At 37.0% G+C, this 23,081-nt stretch overlaps 5 protein-coding genes and 1 pseudogene across 7 annotated transcripts; 4 read left to right on the forward strand and 2 right to left on the reverse strand.

Annotated features, from left to right (window-relative positions):
• The first annotated feature begins 526 nt into the window (after positions 1 to 526).
• Positions 527 to 1,453, forward strand: LOC104763568 (NAC domain-containing protein 55-like). Its single transcript, XM_010486924.2, has one exon. The coding sequence runs from the start codon at positions 534 to 536 to the stop codon at positions 1,398 to 1,400; it is 867 nt and encodes a 288-aa protein (XP_010485226.1). The 5' UTR covers positions 527 to 533; the 3' UTR covers positions 1,401 to 1,453.
• Positions 1,454 to 2,601: 1,148 nt separating this feature from the next.
• LOC104763569 (putative L-type lectin-domain containing receptor kinase II.1 pseudogene) lies at positions 2,602 to 5,931 on the forward strand (annotated as a pseudogene). Its single transcript, XR_015588473.1, has one exon. The product of XR_015588473.1 is annotated as a putative L-type lectin-domain containing receptor kinase II.1 pseudogene (transcript).
• An 860-nt stretch (positions 5,932 to 6,791) lies between these two features.
• On the reverse strand, positions 6,792 to 10,086 carry LOC104762014 (D-xylose-proton symporter-like 3, chloroplastic). The gene is made up of 14 exons (XM_087498138.1): positions 9,679 to 10,086; positions 9,474 to 9,577; positions 9,268 to 9,346; positions 9,121 to 9,180; positions 8,971 to 9,037; positions 8,757 to 8,881; positions 8,565 to 8,666; positions 8,108 to 8,485; positions 7,976 to 8,023; positions 7,811 to 7,873; positions 7,620 to 7,700; positions 7,405 to 7,503; positions 7,138 to 7,275; positions 6,792 to 7,054 (listed from the first exon to the last, which is right to left on the reverse strand). Exons 1-14 carry the CDS (start codon positions 9,877 to 9,879, stop codon positions 6,917 to 6,919), a joined length of 1,683 nt encoding a protein of 560 aa, XP_087354264.1. The 5' UTR covers positions 9,880 to 10,086; the 3' UTR covers positions 6,792 to 6,916.
• Positions 10,070 to 11,493, forward strand: LOC104762015 (small ribosomal subunit protein eS8y). Its single transcript, XM_010485220.3, has 5 exons — positions 10,070 to 10,169; positions 10,274 to 10,346; positions 10,550 to 10,880; positions 10,979 to 11,151; positions 11,243 to 11,493. Exons 1-5 carry the CDS (start codon positions 10,166 to 10,168, stop codon positions 11,322 to 11,324), a joined length of 663 nt encoding a protein of 220 aa, XP_010483522.1. The 5' UTR covers positions 10,070 to 10,165; the 3' UTR covers positions 11,325 to 11,493.
• On the reverse strand, positions 11,432 to 12,824 carry LOC104762017 (uncharacterized). 2 transcript variants are annotated; one of them, XM_087498141.1, is made up of 7 exons: positions 12,729 to 12,824; positions 12,468 to 12,640; positions 12,239 to 12,385; positions 12,090 to 12,159; positions 11,869 to 11,978; positions 11,701 to 11,784; positions 11,432 to 11,605 (listed from the first exon to the last, which is right to left on the reverse strand). In XM_087498141.1, exons 2-7 carry the CDS (start codon positions 12,594 to 12,596, stop codon positions 11,582 to 11,584), a joined length of 564 nt encoding a protein of 187 aa, XP_087354267.1. In that variant the 5' UTR covers positions 12,597 to 12,640; positions 12,729 to 12,824; the 3' UTR covers positions 11,432 to 11,581. The 2 variants fall into 2 exon arrangements, with proteins under 2 accessions (XP_087354267.1, XP_087354265.1); XM_087498139.1 differs by having other exon boundaries at positions 12,045 to 12,159.
• A 7,607-nt stretch (positions 12,825 to 20,431) lies between these two features.
• On the forward strand, positions 20,432 to 22,948 carry LOC104762018 (putative protein phosphatase 2C 78). Its single transcript, XM_010485226.3, has 4 exons — positions 20,432 to 21,266; positions 21,354 to 21,659; positions 22,076 to 22,181; positions 22,326 to 22,948. Exons 1-4 carry the CDS (start codon positions 20,799 to 20,801, stop codon positions 22,676 to 22,678), a joined length of 1,233 nt encoding a protein of 410 aa, XP_010483528.1. The 5' UTR covers positions 20,432 to 20,798; the 3' UTR covers positions 22,679 to 22,948.
• The last annotated feature ends 133 nt before the right edge of the window (positions 22,949 to 23,081 follow it).

A 23,081-nucleotide genomic window follows, 5' to 3' on the forward strand; every position in this document is an offset into this window, starting at 1 on the left:
CGAATAATATTTTATTTGGTTAGAAAGAATATTATTGTTTCATGAGTGTTTAATGGAAACAAATCAATAAAGTTCTATAGAAATTAGTTGCAAATAGATTTAAAACTAACTTATTTATTTGTTGCGTCATCTTAAAACTGAATAGTTTATTTTTAACTAGAATTTCGTATATATCTAAATATTTTTTAAAAATAATAACAATTTATATTATTAATAAAAACAATATTAAGATATACATACAAAATATTAAAAACAATATTAAGATATATATACAACAAAAATAAAACAATGTTGAGATATATATATCTTAATATTTTTTTTTAAATAATAGAATTTTATATATTGTTTAGAAAAACAAAATTAAGAGATATATACAAAAACTTTTAAAACAATATTGAGATAATGTTAACAAAAGAAACCCGTGGAATTATAGGATACCTAAACCAGTATATATGAAGACACATGAACTCATAATCTCTCATATCTCTCTCTCATCATAATCTAAAGCTACGTTCAATCACAGAACAAAGAGGATGAACGACTACTACGAAGAGGATGAAGGACTTCACTTTGATCCCACGGGGCCGGAAGTTATCAACTCTTATCTTATACCAATGCTAAGAGGTGAGCCCATGGAAGACTTTATAGTGGTGAAAGATGTTTATGCCAAGGAGCCATGGTTGCTGGACCACACCAACCATCCTTTCCTGAAGGAAGATGAGTGGTATTATGTCAGTAGAAATACTCAGATCTCTAAAGAGAAGGTTGGTTGTGGTAAGTACTCGAAGCGGAAGATCATCGGAGATGGCATTGACCGTGGGAACTGGAATGCGAATGGGAAAGAAGATATCATCGACGAGGAAACAGGGAAGGTCATCGGGATAAAGCAAAACTTTACTTATCATAGCGCCATCAAGAACAAGAACAAGAAGCAGAAGAGAGGAGACGGCGGTAGTGTTTCTATTGATGTTCCAAGCAACGAAAGCTGGATTATGGACGAGTTTAGGCTACCTACTGATACGTTCCAGGACACAGTCCTCTGCAAGATTCACAAGAAAAAATGGTCGGAGAAGAAGAAGGAGAAGGAGAAGGAGAATGATCATCATGTGGAAGATAAGCTTGATCAGGAGCTAGTCGTCCCGCGCAAGATTCACAAGAAAAGGAATTCCAAGAAGAAGAAGGAGAAGGATCATCACGAGGAAGCTTCCACTTCTACTAATCATGATCAGCATGATGATGAGTCGTCTTCATCTTCTTCTTTCTGGGAGCAGCAGAAAAAAGAAGCACTCGGAGGAGAGAAGGTGGATGAGCAGGTTGAAGCCATGGAGAATGAACGGTTTGAAGATTGGATTGAAGAATTGCTGCTGGGCAGTGATCAGGACTTGCTTTCGATACCCTGATGAAGATTTCTATATATTGTAGTTATATTTCTTTCTTTTTTTTTTAGCAAGTGTGTTATGAGAGCGATGACTGCTACTAGTTAATGTTATGTTTATTAGATATGATAGCTAAAGGTTTTTTTTTGTTTGTTTAGAATATCTCTTGGAGAAATATGGTGTTTTAATCATCCTATTGTACACATTTTTTTTATTCAATACAAATAATTATTTCTTTTCTTTGAATAAAATGTAAAATTTATTTGAAAAAAAAAACTTTTTGACATCAAGTGCATCGTGTGTTTGAGATTGTTTACATTGTTTTCGTCATCGTCTTAACACGTACGTCGAAGTTACCATTACCGTATGCTTGAGGTGATCGGAATTAGGCTACTCTGCTCCAAATAAGAAACCAAATTCGTTAAAGCCTAATAATAATCGTGACAAATTGTTGAGAATCATAGCTAAGATCTCTTTGTTTGATCTCTTATGTCTTATCTCTTTGTTTGTTCTATTTTGCTTCAGCTCTCTGCTTTTTTTTTTTTTTTTCAATTCTCTTCCAATTATTCATCACATTTCTCTGTTTTCTAGCTCAAAGACCATGAACCGACTTCGCGTCCTCGTAAATTCAACCGTCAAAACGAATAGCTTAACGTTACATGCTTACATGCACCAGAACTCCTGTGTAAGTTTAAGATTATAGTAACTAGTAAGAAAGACGTAACTCTAATGTTACGCTTAGTTTAGAACCTTTCATGAATAAATCATTACCGTTCTTGATCAGAAGCATTCGATCGCAGTCCCTTGATTATACTACGGAGGCCACTACACTGAAATTCAATTCGGCATCCAAAAATAGATTAAAAAAAAAAAGGAATGTTGGTGCATTAAACAAAGAAAATTTGGACCAAGCAACCAAAGGGTTCCAAAGACATTCACTTGCTTGGAACAGAAGTTAACATTGCAGTCTTATATGGAACGGATCGGGTTTACCAGTGGCAGAAGATCAGCACTTGCTTGATCAGTATGCACTTAACTTTAATTCGTTTGAGTATTTTTTGGTAACGAAAAAAGTTCTATGTTTTTTATGGCAAATATTAAATAAGTCATCTTTTTTTTTTACATTTCCCTGGCTTAGTTTACAACCTTTCATGAATAAATCATATCATTTTTGTTTTTGATAATTGATTGTGCATCAAAATGTGAAAAGTACATAATATGAGTCTTATGACATTTGGGTCATATAGCTTTTGAAAGTAGAGAGGAAGTAACGTATACACATAAACATTGTATGAGTACAGCTATGAAGAAGAAGGAGAGAGTTAGTGATGAACTTGGAAATGGAGAAGGTACTGAAGCTTGGGCTAAGATGTTCACAGCTCTGCATCTAGTGCCCACAAAAATTGAATGCTCCACCTTCCTCAAACAACCTACAAAGTCATCACAGCCAATTTAACAAACTTATTTCCTATTTAGTTGAAATATCCACTGAAGAGTGCTATTGGACTCCACAAGTCCTTTCCCTTCACATTTATTTTTTCGGTTATTATATTTCAGCCTGCATTCCTCTTTAAGAAAAGAAAAAAGTCATTGGATCACAAATCATTAATAAGTAAATTAAAATATCCATAAATGTTCAAAAGTCAAAACCATGTCTTGTGGTGTTCTTGTCAATTTCTCTGACTGAAAAAAATGTGGATATATGCTTTTTGTGCCTATCTTATCCAGGTGAGTAGGTCACAGAAGCTCCACTGTCAATTGCAGGAAACTTCAACTCAAACAAAAAAAATAAAGAGAAGCAATCCAATTCAGAATCTACTCACAGATATACATAATTTAAAACAGTGCCATATGCATCATCATTGAGCAAGTCAAAGAAGTTAAACAACAAATGCAACTAGCATTTCTTGATTTACAATATGTTTTATTATAACTCGTTCAAACCACTATCCCAATCCTGAGAATAAATGATATGTGCACGTATGTAGGATTACAACCTAGTCTAACATTGAATATCCAAACTGAAAACATATGACCCTTACCTAGTACTTCATTTTGGCAGAGACATGGAACATACTTATTCATGAAAACAAATCAGATCACAGCTATAACCTTCTGTCTCGTGAGTATAATCCATCAGCTAGAAACTAACAAGCAATACGAGGCAGAACAATAAAAGTACAGAGCATTGTACCCATGACTTGTCTTGAGGAAAAGACTACCAAACTAATTAACCCACAAAATGTAAGAAACATTTAAAATAATGACACAAGTACTGATCTATTACCAATTCAAAAGGAAAGAACCTTTCTTGGCTTTTTTTTTGATATTGTCTTCCAAAGGTCAACTAAGGGTTTTCTGCAGTCAGAAACACACCAAATTCTCATGGAAAAGAAAATGCAGAAGAATCTAAGATTCACAAGCTAAGGTGGGAGAGAAGATCATCCTTGTTCCTGATGGCTGGAGTTCTAGGATCAGTGGGTTTCTGGATGATGATAGGTATCCATGTAACCTTTTTGGTGTTTACTCAGGAAGGGGATCAATTTGTGCACTATGACTTCAGGAAAGCAAACCTGGAACTTGATGGAATGGCAAATACCGACGGTGGTCCTTTGCAACTAACAAATAATACAAACACGAGCACCGGTCACGCTTTCCACAAAAACCCCATCAAGTTCACGGAATGGCTTTTGTGGTATCTCCTACCAAAGAACTCAGCTCCAACGGCACTGCAAATTCAGGTTTAGGGATTTTCAACAGAACAAATGATAACAACTCTACAAACCATATCCTTGCTGTAGAACTTGACACTCATGAAAGCTCTGAGCAATTAGACAAAAGCAATAACCATGTGGGTATTGATATTTACAGTATAGTCTCAGTTAAATCTGAGGAAGCTAGTTACTTTAATGCTACAGAGGGAAAGAACACAAGTTTGTTGCTTGCAAGTGGAAAAAGTATTCTAATCTGGATAGATTATGATGGAACAGAGCAACTACTAAATGTAACGTTAGCTCCAGTACCAACTCCAAAGCCAGTTTCGCCTCTCCTTTCAAAATCCATCAAACCAAGTGTGCCACTCTTGTCAAGATCCATCAATCTTTCCGAAATTTTCAATGAGACGATGTATGTATGTTTTTCTGGTTCTACAGGCACAATCAAAAGTGACCAGTATATCCTTGGATGGAGTTTCAAGAAAGGCAGAGAAGCAGAGAGCCTTGACATCTCAATGATATCAGATCCCCCACCATCCTCTCTACCACCAACATCTCCACCGCAATCTTCTCCACCAACAACATCTCCTCCACCATCCTCTCCACGACCGCAATCTCCTCCATTATCATCAGGGGGTAAACAAAGTTCACTTGGAGCGAGTCTAGGCACTAGTATAGCAACAGTTACTTTGATATTAATAATTCTGGGAGGAATTGTGTATCTTTACAAGAAAAAGAAGTACTCAGAGGTTCTTGAACAATGGGAAAAAGAATATAATCCCCAAAGATACTCCTTTAGGAACCTATACAAAGCAACCAAAGGTTTCAGGGAGAATCATCTACTTGGAGCAGGAGGTTTTGGAAAAGTCTATAAAGGAATACTTCCCAGTGGTACACAAATCGCGGTTAAGAGAGTCTACCATGATGCAGAACAAGGAATGAAGCAGTACGTGGCAGAGATTGCTAGTATGGGAAGGCTAAGGCACAAGAACTTGGTTCAGCTCCTCGGTTACTGCAGAAGAAAAGGCGAATTGCTTTTGGTCTATGATTACATGTCAAATGGAAGCCTTGATGACTACTTGTTCAATAAAAACAAGCTGAAAGACCTCACTTGGTCTCAGAGAGTAAATATAATCAAGGGAGTTGCATCTGCCCTTCTGTATCTGCATGAAGAGTGGGAACAAGTTGTGTTACATAGAGATATAAAAGCCAGCAACATTCTTTTAGGTGCCGATCTAAATGGAAGGTTGGGAGACTTTGGGTTAGCCAGATTCCATGATCGTGGTGTAAATCTCGAAGCCACACGAGTGGTAGGAACCATTGGCTACATGGCACCAGAGCTTACTGCAATGGGAGTAACCACTACTTGGACCGATGTCTATGCTTTTGGAGCTTTCATCCTTGAAGTGGTATGTGGGAGGAGACCAGTAGACCCTGATGCACCACGTGAACAGGTGATTTTGGTTAAGTGGGTTGCGAGCTGCGGGAGAAGAGATGCTTTAACTGATACTGTTGACAGCAAACTAATAGACTTTAAAGTTGGAGAGGCCAAGCTGCTTTTGAAGCTAGGCATGCTCTGTTCACAGGTCAACCCGGAAAACAGACCCAGTATGAGACAGATATTACAATATCTGGAAGGAAATGTAAGTGTTCCAGGTATATCATTTGACAAAGTTGCACTTGGTATGCCCAATATAAGCCATGAAACAGTAACACAAATGACAACAACCTCTACATCAGCTAATTTCTCATTTGAGGATGTTACAATCCTATTTGGCGGTCGCTAAAGCATGCATCACAGGCTGCTTTAACTACAAGAAAGTACTATTCTACTACAATTATGTGTGCTTAATGTGAATAATTGTATTTATGATGTGTTGTTTGCAAATCTATTGCCTCAGTACAGCTACTTTCTTTTTGGTATGTAATTTCAGGGAATTTGCCTAAGATGAAAACTTCATTTCTTTGTTTCTCTTGATGCCATATGAACCTTAACGACTTCTTTTTAATCAAGAAAATCTAACTTCAGTTGGTCGTAAAAGTTTTACATCATAAAGAGGCTAAGTTGGTGTGTGGATGCTAGATTATTTATGGAGATGATACTAAAGCTTGGGCTACCCTGTTTGCGGTAGAAGCCAGAGGACATACCTTATCTTGTACATATTTTTCCTGAAATGCCTCCACAGACACTTCTGGGATTAGTATTTTGACACTGTGCAAAGACTGCATCCAGTGCTCACATGATTTCCCAAAGAACCTGCAAAATCAGCAAAACCAATTGTCATAAACGTAGTTACCTGCAAAATCAGTGGACGAATGCTATACTTTAAACATATCATTACAATTTCTTCGTCTTTTGAACCTTAAATGTGAATCCATAATAAAGACATGCATTTACTGAGAAAATAGGGGTGACAATGGTAGTTTACTTACAAAAGTCGAAGAGCAGAAGGTATGCGATCCCTTGGGCTGATGTTGCCTATCAACCCTTCATTCCTATGCTTGGTCCAGCTAATGAACATTCAGGCACGTTAATCCGAGCAGGAGGATGTCTTATCAATTTTCATTAACAGTCCATAAATGGAGTCACATAGAACAGAGAGAGGGCCACCGACTTATGCTTTGGAAAACCTTAATATTTACCTCTCAGTGTTTTTCGGTTTCCACCCCAAACCAAAAAAAAATCCAATTACTGCTAGAATAAGCATGAAAAAGCTTTGTATCTCCCGTAAGAGTATGAAACATGTTAGGTCACAAAGAGTATATATAGATTCATATACATATATTTCACCAGAACTAACAATAACGAACATATTTTTCAACATTTCACTTCTTCAAGATTTTGGATTCAATTTCTTCCAAGCTGAGACCCTTGGTCTCTGGAACTACTAGTATTACAAACAACAGTGATATCAGTGCTATGCCTCCAAAGAGAAGGAATAGATTCTCGGCTCCAAGAAATTCCTGCAAAAAAAATGCAAGTGATGATGAGAGTTACTTAATAACTTCTATAGAATTTTTGAACCAGCGGTAACAGAAAAAGATACCTTCAAGGGCGAAAACGCAAAGGTCACAATAGCATTGGAGCCAAAGTTTGCAAGAACTGCAAGACTAATCCCTCTCCCTCTTGTGCGAAGCGGAAAAATCTCTGACACCATTAGCCAGCTGATGGGTCCAAATGAGATCTGGTTTGCAAGAAAGTAATACTTTTTAGTGAATATTGCTGAGACTTTAGTATAGCCTAGTTTCCAGTTTTCTCAAATATGCTAAACAAAACTTTGTAGCCACAGATAACAACGAGCTAGAGTACAAACCTGGTAACAACCAACATAGAGAAGTAGTGCACCAACAGCGACAAGGGGAAAGCCTCCAAGAAACTTGTAGTATGCTGACAGTAAAAACAAGGACAGCGCCTGGAATTTGGAAGATAACAAGATATTCAGAAAGGCCACCGTAATATTCAGAAAGCAAGATAACAGAACATATAGATATCAAGTTTCCAGAAACTCAGGCACGAGAGTTTTCATACAATGCCGCTGACACCTCCAATCAGTAAGGGTCGTCTGCCGAGATCATCAACTTTCGCAACAGCTACCCATGTCATCAGTAACTGGTAGAGTGTTATAAATTGAAAATGTCAGTATTGAATAACTGGAAGCATGTTAACTAAATAAGATATATACATAGCCAAACCAAGAAGAAAGAACAAGAAATGAGCACCTTGAACACACCAATAATAACAGAGACTCGAGTTGCATCAGCAGCAGCAGAGAATCCAGCAGTCTTTAAATAGATAAACAAAAATTAAATCTCATTAAATATCAAACTAAGGCACTAAAAATCAGTAGGTAAATCTCATTCATTTCAAGGTTAAGACAAGCATACCTGAAGAATCGAACCGGCATAATAAAGAACACTTGGCTGTCCAGTAATCTGTCACGACGAAGCAAAAGTATAAATTATGTTAAAGAGGATGCTCTCACATTCATCCAAATGCAAAAAGCAAAGAAGAATCACCTGCTGGAAAAGGACTAAACCTCCACCAATTGTCAAAGCTTTCAAATTAGGCCCTTGGAACACTTCCAGGAAGTTTCCCCCAGATTTCTCATCTTCATAGGCCGTTTTCACAGATAAATATGCATCATCTACTAACTTCTCCGATATTTTGTCACCAGGAGGTCTGCCACGTAATTTGCTGAGGGCAAGCATGGCCTTCTCTTTGTATTCTTGTAAAGGTCCTTTAACTTGGACAGCTCTAAGAAGCAACCAGCGAGGAGATGCAGGGAGACTCCACATGCCTAGTCCCATCAGCATAGCAACAGGGGTACCAAATCCATACATGTAACGCCACCCTCCAACTACATCAATTTGGAAGCTTCCAACAGAAAAACCCAACTGCAGAAGACAGAAATAACGATTGATTACTCGGTAAATGAATACATAGAAATCATACAGGGAAGAGGTCCACATTTACCAGAATTCCCAACACGATGAAGAGTTCCTTCAGAGATATAAGAGTTCCACGGATTTGAGATGGACATGTCTCAGCAATATAGAGGGGAGCCCCATGCATTGCCTACCAAGCAAAACAAAATTACATAAAACACTAAACAACAATAGTGACAAAGAAATGATCATAAAGATTTTCAGGGTTTCCAGAGCTCACCAAACCAATACCGAAGCCATAGAGAAGCCTTCCAACTAAGAGAACATTAAGATCAGGGGCACAGCCAGTAATCAGAGACCCGAGGAGATAGAGAACAGCAGCTATAATAAGTTCTCGCCTTCTTCCTTCATAAAAATGAAGAAATACGAGAATGAGATACTTGCAACCAGTTCAAAAGAACCGAGAAGTAATCAAAAAAAGAACCAAGACTTACCAAGGAAATCAGCAACGCCATAGACAGAAATTGAACCAAGAAGGGCTCCATATAAGGAACCACTCACCTACACAATAAAATGCAGTGAAAACTAACATTTCCTGCTAACACTATGACTTAAACAAAGAAAATAATTTCCAGATAACATACCACAAGTCCTAGCTGAACAGGTGAGAAGTTAAACCATGTAGTTCCACTAAGCGCAGGTGACTGTTCAATACCACATGAGACAGCACATGATGTTAAGTTTGGAAGCTAATATGCCTAAAAGCTAAAAGTAGAGAGAATTGAGGTAACCTGAAGTGAGAGAGTAGCACCGGAGGTTGCCCCAATGTCATACCCGAACAAAAGTCCTCCCAAAGCCGGGAATATAAACCTAAGAATTCAAGCAAAAATTACAGTTACAATCAGTGCAATGTGATAGTCAATCTAACCAAAAGGACACACTTTTAACACAGTTAATTTCCTAAATTGAAAGAACAAGTACGGATCACAATACGCACGGGAGTATCACAGAAGACCAAGAAAATGACTCTAGTTCATCAGAGGCAACCGAATCAGTTACTTCTCCACTGTCGGCGAACTCTCCTCCCGCCCCAATTCCGGCCTTAATCATAAACCAAAACCAAAAAAAAAATCAAACTTTTTGAAAAGTCAAAGATTTTGAAAAACTTAGAAGAAATTAAAAGTCGCAAACTTCATCCTCACCTGGAGTTTTTGTCTGTATTTGTAGACTAAACCCGGCTTGGAAACCAAGCAAGTTCGTTCCTTTAAACGGAGGTAAGATGAAGCAGACCTCGATTCAAAGCACGAGCTTAATAATAAAGTACGAGGAGAAGGGTTCTTGAATTGGGTTCGTTTTAAGGGTTTGATTGAGAAATGTGACTGAACCGAGACAGCGAAAGACATGATCGGAAGTGAAAACAACTGAAGATTCTCCCGCTAATTTTGGTCTCTAAACTCTCATCTTCGACAATCTGATTCATAAAAATTATCAATTTTTTTAAAAAACCAATCCTTTTTTTTGTATTAATGTGTGGTTGTAATTGAAGTAAGGACAAGATTGTAAATTGACATTTTAGGGTTTTTGTTTGTGCTTGAGATACTACTAGTAACCTATTTATAGCTCTTTCATCTTCTCCACCGCCATTCTTAAACCTCTGAAAGCTCGTGAGAACCAAAAGCTTTAGAAATCATGGGTACTTTCTTCATATTCCTCTTCATTCATAATTCCAATAGAGTCTTCTTCCATGGTGGTGTGTATTGACCAATGATTGATTCTGATTTCTGTGTGTGTTTGCAGGTATCTCTCGTGATTCAATTCACAAGAGACGTGCCACTGGTGGTAAGCAAAAGATGTGGAGGAAGAAGAGAAAGTAAGCTTTTTTACTATTATTTTTACCTTCCCCTACTTCAGTGTTTATAATTTCCCCTGAACCAAAGATTAGATTTTGAATCAAAATGACTCATGAAGCTTCTCGTTTTGTTTGATTTTGGTTGTGTATACATTCTTGAAACACAATTCTGATTGATGCGGAACTGATCATATAAACTAAAAACTTTGGTTGTCTGTTGAAAGGTATGAGCTTGGAAGGCAACCAGCTAACACTAAGCTATCAAGTAACAAGACAGTGAGGAGGATCCGTGTGCGTGGTGGGAACGTAAAGTGGAGAGCTTTGAGGCTCGATACAGGAAACTACTCATGGGGAAGCGAAGCTGTGACCCGCAAGACCAGAGTCTTGGATGTTGCTTACAATGCATCTAACAATGAGCTTGTTCGTACACAAACTCTTGTGAAGAGTGCAATTGTTCAAGTTGATGCTGCTCCGTTTAAACAATGGTATCTCCAACATTATGGAGTTGATATTGGTCGTAAGAAGAAAGCTGCTGCAAGCAAGAAAGAAGGAGAGGTTTGTTTGGTCCATTGATGATATTTATCATTTGGTCTTGTTGAAATTGTTCTTTTTCCGTACACCGATTCTGATTTTACTGGTGTCTGTAATCTTAGGAAGGAGATGCGGTAGCCACGGAGGACGTGAAGAAAAGCAATCATGTTCAAAGGAAGCTTGAGATCCGACAAGAAGGCAGAGCACTTGACTCTCACCTTGAAGAGCAGTTTAGTAGTGGAAGGTTGCTTGCATGTATCTCATCAAGACCTGGACAATGTGGCCGTGCTGATGGGTACGAATCAAAAGAATCATCACATCTTAATCAGTGTTTTTCTCAGAGATTAAAGGCTGATCTTTGTTTTTGGTGGGTGATTTGGAAACAGGTACATATTGGAAGGAAAAGAGCTCGAATTCTACATGAAGAAACTTCAAAAGAAGAAAGGCAAGAATGCTGGTGCTGCATAAGACAAAAAATTTTTGGATTTGGATTATACCTTACGTTTTCTTATCTTGAGATTTGAGAACCCTTTCTCTATACTTCTGTTGAGTCTGTGTTCAGAGTTGTAGACATAGAGAAGATATTCATGTTTCTGGATTTTGATCATTAATAGTCAAATTTCACAAATTCTTTCCATTTGATTAATCCCTTGCATAGAGGTATATTGTAACAAAGCCAAAATATGTTCTGTAAAATCTGAAGAGGGTGCTTCTCGTTGCATCTTTTAGAAGTTGAAATCTCCAGTGGCCTGCAGAAATAAGAGAGAATGTGTGAGCCAACTGAAATCTGAACATTTTCTTTGTTGAAAATTATTGTCTCTATGGTGAAAGAAGATTATCTAACCTCTGAGAAAAGAACATTTTTGCCGTTTATTTGCATAACGCCCGCATTGAATTTGCACTCCCACCTGTTCTTGCAACGCCTCACCTGCAACACTCAGCACACAGTTGAAGTAGTATTAGTTTTTAGTCAATCATTGTTTGTCTATGTGAAAAACAAGAGTCGTTTTACCTTATCAAATTGACACATGACCAAATGTGGAATGCTGTTGATATCATCTTCATCAATAGCGTCTTCCTCATCATCGTCCTCGTTCAAAAGCTCTTCATTCTCATCTACATCTTCATCACTCACACAAGTAAGAAACCATCAATCGATAGCATTCTACTCAAATCCAAAAATAATACCATAAGGAGCATAAGTGTTTGGGTCTGTAACAAGATCTCTCGCACCATCTTGCTGAGGAATATCATAAAATCCGTCACACTCTCTCTTTGGGGACATCATCACATTCACAAGGCTCTGAAAACGTTTTACAACATCAGTAAATCTATATGTGACACCTCTCAACCATAGTAGTTTAACGAACAAGAAACCTTACCATGGATGGACTCGACTCAAGAAATTGAGCATTCTCAGGTAGAAGTGGATTTGGCTCCGGAGTCACAGGTTGTGGAATCGAAGCAGAGCATGTCTCCATCGTCGTACCGCTTATGACTCCAGCTTGTATCAACTTCGTTTTCCACTTCTATAGAATTCAATCAGTTCAATCTAGATGAAGAAGAAAAAAACCCTAAAACCTGAACAAATCGAAACAAGTTGTAACTAACCGATTGAATCTGGCTCAGAACACTCTCATTGAGTTCTCCACAGTAAACGAGGTCGTATCGGGTCTTGCTCATAACGTCGTCGTTGACATATTCGTGTGTGGTGCTACTATTGCTCGTCGATAACACCATCGCGATACAACTCAAACGAGAAATTAAAAAAAAAAAAAAAAAACCTACAAAATCAACAAAAACCCTATCAATCGGGACGAATCGATCGAGGACTTCAATTAGAAACCCTAATTGAGAGAGAGCATACAAAACCTTCGGTGGAGAAAGTGAAGCAGAGAGATTAATTGGACGAACGATTGGGAGTGACTACGACGAAGAAGAAGAAGAAGAAGAAGAAGAAGAAGAAGCGGGTATGATTCGTTTACAGATTAGGGTATTTATAGATGCTTATAACCCGACCCGAAATAAGACTTAGTTGTTCCGGGTCCAGTTCTCGACCCGAATAAAGGAAAATACACCGACTCAAAAGTGCAAAGCGTAGGATGCAATCTCAGCCGTCCATTTCAATTTCTTTATTGTTATTTAATAGTTTGGGTTTGGGCTAATATTATTAATGATTCGCCCAGTAAAATGTTATGTGAGCAAAAGTGGATTTTAGGCCCATATTAAAATATTCGAGTATTATGGCTTCAGAAAGGAATGTTTTTTTTCTTCTTTTTTTTCTTTTGTGAAACATAGGAATGTTTTAAGCAAATACAATAAAATTAGGGGACGCAATTTACAACGACGTTTTAGATAGCTAGTAATAGATTAGGCACTTGAAACAGGTGAAGTACTGATAATGGAACATTCAACAGGTTAAGTAGACAATCGAAATATAGAAGTAGCTCACTTGTGAAAATTATTTGAGAAGATATAAAATAATTATTCTATACGAAAGTTATCGTATATCACTGCCAAGTGCCTATCATGACACGAATCATGCTTTTCATTTCATACTTTGGGGTTCTTTTAAGCATATAAAACTTAGACCATTTTTATTGTTTATATATCATCAAATTATCGACATGTGTCGTTTGTATCGTGACGAAAAGCATGAGCAATTTTAAACTTTTGGTGGAGAAATTTTGAATTTTCTGTTTTTTTTTTTTTTTTTTTTTTTTGGGTTTTCAGTCTTTTTAAGTTACACTTCTTTTTCCATTTTCTCCCGGACAATCGTCAATTCAAATGATAGCTTGTTTTAAAAAAATAGTTTTGCAAAATGTCGAAGTCGAGTAACACGTGGTGGTCTAGAAAATATAAGCATCTTTAAACATTGATTGAGGGACGGTTTCGTTATCTTTGATTATACTAATTGACCTAACTTATTGTAATACTGTTATTATATTGGCGTATTAGATTAGATGAGCAACCCACACCAAACGTCCCAACGGTCAAATTTCACATGCTATATTGTTCTTGCCTCTGAAAGAAATATAAAATTCACCACACTACTTATAAAATGTACGAGGTTAGCAATACACACTCAACGACTTAGTTTGAATCGGTTTGAAGGGGTATGTCATATACTATAACAACTATTTTTCTACATATATCCAGCCTATAAACTAAAGATGTTTAGACTAAGCAACAAATCTATAAATGCCAATCAATTCTTTGCTATTGGATATATTTATATAATTTTATTAGTAACGAATTAATCACATGAAATGGGATAGTTTATTTTCTAATAAGTAAAGCAGAGATAATAACAATCACGGAACGGAACCGTAGAACTGGATATTTTCGTCATGGTCATGGATTCTAAAACTCGCGGTAACTAATATGAATCATTGAAGTAGTAGACGACCAGAAAAAAATCTAGTGATTATCTAAAACATAAAACTCGACTACAATACAACAACTTAAACAATCCGAACTAATATTCTATTGTATGTATTATTATTTTTCCGGCGAAGATACTAGCCCTTATGTTTTCCAATATTCTTATTTAGAATATAAAAGATGAAGAGTTTAATACTCCTCAGTTACGACTTACGGAGTGTGTGGATTTCGTTTTTATTTTTGATAAAAGCTAGTATTTCATTAGTGAAAAGTAAAATATTCTTTTTATTTATAGAATTAATGTGCAGAGACGTTAATAGTTGGCGTTTTAATTGACAAATGTCGAGAATGTAACGTAACTTTTTTTATAACACAACGCAATCTGCCGGCCATGCAGTCTTGACTGAAAAAAATCTGCCCCCGGGGACACACGTGTCGGACAAACAATCTGGCACGTCGTAACTATTGAAGGTTCTTCCTTAGGTAGCGAAGGAAAAAAGAAACCCAACGACCTAAAAACCGCAACGTGGGGCTTGCGTCCGACACGCGTCTCCTTAGGCCTCAAATCTAGACTACTAGACCCAAAAGCAAAAACCTTATTTATGAGTTTACGTACTATCTCACGCGTCACTCATTCCTCGTAATTGCCAAACTTACTTTCAAATTACAAGCTCTTTTCCATATACACACCTAATAGACGAGGAGACTTGTAGTTTCAACTCGATAAAATGTTTGTTATTTATTCGTTTTGATGTTGGGCAACTCTACTATGAATTGAAAAAGCTTTAAACAAAATTTCCCTTCTATAACTCATACAATCGTAACAAAAAGATGCATTATGTTGGATTTGGTGTCTACGTTTCAAAATAAAAACAAGACACACACAACTGAACATTTATCGGATTGGGCACCGTCGCATCGCATCGATCATGATGAAGAAAAATAATTTTGGAATTTGTGTACCAAACTATTAATGTGAGATGTGGAAATTGCAACGACAAATTGGTAAGGTTTCAATTATTCAAAGTTACAAATCATCAAAGGTTAGATAATCAACCAAACTACCTTTTTTATTTTTTCAATCACACTACCTTGCATTGGTAGACAACTAGAAGTCTAGAACCATATAGTCTCGTTACCGAAAGCTCTCCAACTACTCTTAACATTTAAACCATAAAAAACCTCTCCAACTACGTAGCCATGTTACTCTTTCTCCTATCAACGATCCTAGTTTATTTTTACCAACAGTTTACATATTAGAACCGTAAACTAAAGTTTGATGGAATCTAATATCGCCTTATATAGATTTGAAAGTGATGGTTGGTACTTGGTATAGAAATCGAGAAATGTTAGGGAAAATGATTTGTAAACACACAAATAATAATATTCTTTAATTTTGGTGGCTTCGATAAAATATTAATAGAAGAGAGAAAGGCATTCACGTGGCGCAATGTATTTGCCTACTGTCAACTTCAAAAACCTGGCAACTGCTATCAAACTTTAGCAAACACGTGGCATGTGTTACACACGCACTTCGTTTTTCGAAAAATCTGTAGGACCCCGAAATTATAATCATCGGCTGCTAATATAATATCTTTTGTACCAAATCACACGTTATCCTATCGTTTGCTGCCACGTCCTATATAATTGCTCCGCAAAAGGATGAGCTTCTTCTATTACATTTTAGTATTTTACTACTAGTTCTCTAGTTTTTAATAAGAACATGTATACTTAATCCGTTTCAAAATATAAAATGTTTTAACCTAAATACATATAATAAAAATGTTTAATTTTAAAAAATCTAACCAATCAGAAACAAAACTACATAATATATATAATAAAAAAATATAAAAATAATCTAAAAATTGCCAAAAATTAAAAACATCTTATATTATGAAATAAGTAAAAATCTTTAAAACATCCTATATTAAAAAAACAGAGGGAGTATAAACTTAAGTTTTTTCATTTCAATTTCAAGATAGCTATTGTTGTGTTTTTCTTTTTTTTTCGTTACTTGAGATTTTGTGTTAAACTAGCTTCAATCTTAACAGTAGTGTACTCTACCATAGAAAAAAGGACCAAATTATATAGGATCAATGATCAAACTTTATTGATGGTTTTATTTCTACGACGGTATAATTGATATATAGTGTCTGAGAGGAATAACATTTGATTTCTGTTGGAGTTACGCTTTACTATTGCAATACTATATAGACACCACATTTGTGTATTTTATTCATTCGGAACTCATTTAGTAAGTTTTTTTTTTCTTTCTCACCAAACTATTCTTTTAGAATTTCATATGACTTTTTTGCGGGGACATATATTCATTTTTGAGTTTTTTTTTTCTTTTCTTTTGCTAAGCATGTTAATATCATTAGAAATGAAAAAGTTTGGCTTTACAGAGAGAAAATCCTTGGTTCTTGAACCTCGGCAAAAAGAATAAAAACAAGATTACAAGATTGGGAAAACTCTAAGAGAATTCATTAAATCCATCGCTGCATCAAGTTGCGGAAGAGCTTTCGGTGCTGTCTTGCATTGATGATGTTTTTGACCTCCTTATGGATAATCTTGAAAGTTGTGGTCGGAGGTATAGATACTTGGTTGTGGATCAGGTTGTTGTGCTGCTTCCAGATGTGATATATCGCTGCTTGAGAGACAATTTTACACAAAAGAGACGGTGATGTGTCTGCAGAAAGTCAAACCCAAGAAAGGAGTTCTGCTCAGGACAAAGGTTGTTGCATTGTTGGAGCGAGACGAAAAAATATCGGTCGCCAAATTTCGAAAGCATAGAAGCAGGTAAAAAAGAGGTGGTCTCGAGACTCAATGTCTACGGAACAGAAACTGCAGACTGGAGAAGGGATGAGTCCCCAGGAGAACAACCTATGTTTGTTTGGAAGTCGATTTAGTTGAGCCACCCACATGTTGAAAGTGTGCTTAGGGATGGCCCCTTTGAACCAGACGGCAGACCTCCAAGTAGTTTCCTCACTCCTTGGTCGTAGGTGAGACCAAGTTCTTGAAGTGGAGAAGCCATTGCACTTAACATAATCCACAACCCAATTGAACTCATCCGACTGAGCAGGATTTGGTGTAGCTTGAGCAGATGTCAGAAAAGTGTGGAGATTTAGCTCGACGTCAGATCTAGGGTGAGGGAGATTCCATATATTGTTCCTGAAGACGTCTTTGATTTTTTCTTGTAGAGGAACTCGAAGATTCCTGGGCCCAGTTGGACCTCTAATCTTGAGCAGGGGCCATAGGCGTCCCGCGTCGAGGAATCATACGAGAAGGTTATTGTGTTCCCTGATCCAATAATCGCTTTGACAAACTGATCCGCCAGCGATCTTAGCCGTAGTAAAGATTTCCAGATCCACGAGCTTTTAGGCGTTTCCTTGAGCTCCCAAAAGCTCTTGTTCTGAATGTTGTGGAACTTATGCCATTGAACCCAAAACGAGTCACCTCCTGAGAAAAGGAGCCAAACAAACCTTAGACAAAGTGTCTAGTTTCAAGAAGTGAGTCTGCGGAAACCCAGTCCACCCTCAACTTTTGAAAGACAGACTGAGGCCCAAGATACTTTTACGCCTGTTGAACCATCAATGCTTCCTGAACAGAGGAAACCTGGAGCAGAGAGATTCATTTTTTAGTTTTATATGTATAAATCTTTAAAACAGAGTGGTATGATCCGCAGACGAATTGGCAGCCCCGACCGCAGTTTACTATTCATACCCATAGCTTAAATTAGCTCAAACGTGTCCCTATAGTCGTAGAGACCAAAAATATAAAATTTCGTTTCCACAAAACTTTGTATACAAGTTTGCAGTCATTACCATTTGAATTTTATACTTGGCCACAATATAATATTATGTTATATTCCGTCGTATCAAAATCATAGATTATGCTAACACTTTTACAATCATTTTTCTTGTCCGAATTGGATACGAATAACACAAACTTAAATATTACAAAGCATATTATAATATATATATATATATAAACAAGTTTTATCCGTTTGAAAGCGTATCAAACGCATATATACTTTCTTTATGCTGTTGTTAAATACATTACCCTAGTGGTTTAGGTAGTATATATGATTAGATGAATTCCAACCAAACAGTTAGAGGAAAAAAAACACTCGATGTAAAATGACGGAATAGTTGAAGCATGAAACCCCAACTTACAAACTCTCACAATCCTTAATCCCGTAATTTCCCCTAATTTTCATCCCTAATTTTCATCTAATAAATGAATCTTGAGTTCTTGACCCTTATTACAAAATAAATACAAAACAAAACTGCGTGAAGACATAAGTGGAGTATGTAAACACGTGTCGAGTGTGGAGGAAGAAAAGAGGTCAGACAAGGGTAGAGAGAAAGGGCTCAACGTTGTTAAATGTTTAGGGAACTGGTCCCCGCAGTTGTCAAATAGAACCCAATACCCATATCTACGTACTTCTCTCTCATGGCCATATTTTCTGATATTTTATTTTTGATAACGAAAAAAAAACATACTACTATTTTCATTATTTTCTCTGGAAATCTTTGATACTATATTGTATAGTTAACTTGAATTTGACATGTCGGAAGAAATACAAATGTTTATGCATAAACTACAATTATTAATAGCTCACTTACTTCATTACCAAATCTCCGCTTACCTAAAAAAAGAAGAGCTACATGATAATTTACCAAATTAACGGTTTAACCATAATCACATGTATGTTTTTCTTCTACTTTTCCTCTTATAAAAATCTTTTTTTTTTCAACACTTTTTCCGCATATTCGTTTCTTATAATTTTATGATACTAATTCATAGGATCAACAATAATTTAATATATGTTAGGTGAATAATAATATTAATGATTAGATTATTATACATGTTCCTTTTGGATATTTTATTTTCTCACTAATGGATTGTAGAGACTGAACATGCGACCAAGTAATTTGTATTAGATATGTCAATGTATTATATCATATGCAGTTGGTGACTGTTATCTAATAATGAATATCTTGACAAATTGCCTTAAGAAACTGCAAGAGATGTTTGAATATTTTTCTTATTTTCAATTGTTTATTCTTCTTAATTCTCAAAACTATATTGATTAAGAAGTAATGATGCCTGTCACTTGTTCAAATTTTATTTTAGTTCACGGAATATTAACGTCCCAAACGAAAACGTTATGGTGTGTCAAACATTCATTACATACTGGTATCTGATAAGATTAGTCTGGAGATGTCTAAGATTGTATTCTTATGATATGCCACATTAGATATTGATATATTAAAGTTAAATTAGAAAATTAGTCATGGGTGTCTCATAACATTGCACACTTAGAAATCATGTAACTGTCACACACCTGTCAAAGACCATGAAGAAAGTTTGTATTTGAATTCATTTTCATCCTGTCAATTAGTAAAACAAGGTAACAAATCCTTACAAAAAAAATTCTTTGAACATTGGTTCACCATAACAAATGTCAAAAACCATATCTATTATTATTCTAAAACTTTACATGTTTGCTGCATAAAATAAAAAAGAAACGGATATGACACAAATGGAACAAATGCAGAGTAGACCAGACAAGCAAACAAATAAAAGAAAACAAGTGTTATTAAATCACAAAATTAACTCACCTTTAATTCTTAATTTAATATAGCATATCTATTTTATAAAAATGTATTCGCACACCGACTTTATATTTTTGCTAGTGACATATTCTACTAATTATCACCTTTTTGCTCTTATGTTTCGTAGTCACACATGGTCAATTTTTTTTCCTACAATAATTTTCTCCTTAAACACACCAAACTTTTTGAAAAAGATGACATATATGCCGTATTGTCACGCTCACCATAAAACAAACGCGATGAATCATCATCATCACTAAAACACCAAATTAATTGCCTAAAAAATAAAATAAAAATTATTTTCCACATGTTTAATAAAGTATTGGTTGATTCCCATATCTAATAAAGTTAATAAACTTGTAGTTTATAGTAAAACAACTGGAATTGGTAAAGAAAATTGCCATAACAAAATTTGGTATAAATCTATCAAAAAAAAAAAAAAGATAGCATGCGTGTCATCAAAGGTTCTTTTCACTTTAGGTCTGAGTTGTGTTAGAATTTGATTGGCACACGTAAGTGTTTTCGTATCGCGATTTCAAAGAGAAGTACCATTTACACGTGGCTAAAATCAACGGTCAAGATATCTTCGTCCAGATAGAGGAGCGATACGTCACGCCATTCAACACAAAGCTCTCTCTCTTCTTCATTCTTTCGTTTTTTGATTTTTTCAGAGCTTTTGTTTGATCTGCCCGTTTAAAGTCTCGGGCAAACACCTGCCCGGAACATAAAAAGATGATTTTATTATATTTATATATCCTCTGGTGAAAGAAGCTAAATATAAAGCTTCCATGGCTTAATCTTGTTCAAGCTCTTCTTCTCTTCTCTTCTCTTACCTGCGTCTCGTCTCGTTCACTAGGTTTTTATAGTTTTGTCCGAACGGGAGAGTGATGATGATGATGATGATGGAGTGTGAACGTTGAACAGTTTCGACGATCGCATGGCTGAGATTTGTTACGAGAACGAGACGTTGATGACGAAAACGACGGCGAAGGTTGTGAAGAAGACGACGACGACGACAACGAGGAGACGAGAACGAAGTTCTTCTCAAGCAGCGAGAAGAAGGAGAATGGAGATCCGGCGGTTTAAGTTTGTTTCCGGCGAACAAGACGCTGTCTTCGTCGACGGAGAGTTACAGAAACGGAGGGGACGAGAAGCCACCGTCGCAGCCTCAGCATCCGCCGTGTACTACGAAACGGCGAAGGAAGTCGTCGTTTTATGCGAGTCTTTGAGTTCGACGGTTGAGGCATTGCCTGATCCTGACGCTTATCCTAAATACGGCGTCGCTTCAGTATGTGGAAGAAGACGGGAAATGGAAGACGCCGTCGCTGTGCATCCGTTTTTTTCCCGTCAACGAACGGAAGGGTTTCACTACTGCGGCGTTTACGATGGTCATGGCTGTTCACATGTACGACGCCGTTTCATCTTTAGTAATTTACCTCAATGGACTGTTACGACGTCGTTTTTGATGTTTTTTTTGGGTATTATGTTATAGGTAGCGAAGAGATGTAGAGAACGACTACACGAGCTAGTGCGTGAAGAGTTCGAAGCTGATGCTGACTGGGAAAAGTCAATGGCGCGTAGCTTCACGCGCATGGACATGGAGGTTGTGGCTTTGAACGCCGACGACGGTGCGGCGAAATGCCGTTGCGAGCTTCAGAGGCCGGACTGCGACGCCGTGGGATCCACAGCCGTTGTCTCCGTCCTCACCCCGGAGAAAATCATCGTGGCGAACTGTGGTGACTCACGTGCTGTTCTTTGCCGTAATGGGAAGGCCATTGCTTTGTCCTCCGATCATAAGGTTGTGTTTATTTTTCTATCGTTTGATGATAAAATCTCTCTTTGTTTTGTTTTTTTTTTCATCGTCAATTTTTTTATCTGTCAGATCTACGGTTATGGTATACTGTAATACTGATATGGAAAACGAGAATTTCGTTACGTGTCGCCTTCGAAACTTACCTATCATACTTCTCGTTCTTTAATGCATTTTTTTTTCTTTCTTATATTTATTTTTTTTTGGTTTTGGAAAATTCGAATTTTGTGTAATGGGCATGCAACACCTGGACGGTGATTAAAGAATGTAAATGACTTTTTAGATTAGAAGATCTGATAAAGTTTATGAGTTTTAAGATTCTTTAATCCGTCGTGTCACTGTTATCATCAAATCAATGACTCTTCTCTCTCTCTCTTTCTCTCTTGTTTTTATTTTTGTAACAGCCGGACCGTCCGGACGAGCTAGACCGGATTGAAGCAGCGGGAGGTAGAGTTATCTACTGGGATGGCCCACGTGTCCTTGGAGTACTTGCAATGTCACGAGCCATAGGTCAGTTTAATTGATTACACTTGACGAAACACTCTTGTCCTTGTCCTAGCTAGTGTTTTGTACAAAGTTTATTTTTCGTACTTTCAATAATGATGATAATTAAATCTCGTTTCGCCGCGGTTCTTTTCTTTTTCTTTTTACCAGGAGATAATTACTTGAAGCCCTACGTAATCAGTAAACCGGAGGTAACCGTGACGGACCGGGTCAACGAAGACGATTTCCTTATTCTAGCAAGTGACGGTCTTTGGGACGTGGTTTCCAACGAAACTGCATGTAGCGTCGTTCGCATGTGTTTGAGAGGAAAAGTCAACGGTCAACTTACATCCTCGCCTGAAACGGATGGCGCCGGTGCGGGGAATGTGGTGGTCGGAGGGGGCGGAGATGTATCAGATAAAGCGTGTGAAGAGGCGTCGCTCTTGCTGACTAGGCTTGCATTGGCTAGACAAAGTTCTGACAACGTAAGTGTTGTGGTGGTTGATCTACGACGGGACACGTAGTTGTTTCTTGTCTCTCTCTCTCTTTCTCTCTCGTAATGTTTGTTTTTTTGTCCTTAGAGTCGTCAACGACTTATGGGGCTTTCTATTTTAACCTTTTTTTGCTCTTCGGTGTAAGACGTCGAAGGGTTTTTAATTTTAGCTTGACTTTTGGTTATGTCTCTGTTTAGTGAATAGCGGTTTAAATCTACAGAATTTTCACCGTCGTGAGAAAGTAAAAAAACCCGTGAACTTTGGTACATATGTGAACGTCTGAGTCTGAGTTTTCTTATATATCCGTGGTATCCTTGTTAATAGGATGGTAAATCCCATCAAAGCTAAGAACATGAGAAAATATCCAATCATGTACAAAGCTAAAAAACATGAGTAATACTCAGGTTTCCAACGCCTTTCATGAGCAATGCAT

This window comes from Camelina sativa, chromosome 18 (genome assembly GCF_030686135.1).
Source record: "Camelina sativa cultivar CO46 ecotype springtype chromosome 18, ASM3068613v1".
NCBI lineage: Eukaryota > Viridiplantae > Streptophyta > Magnoliopsida > Brassicales > Brassicaceae > Camelina > Camelina sativa.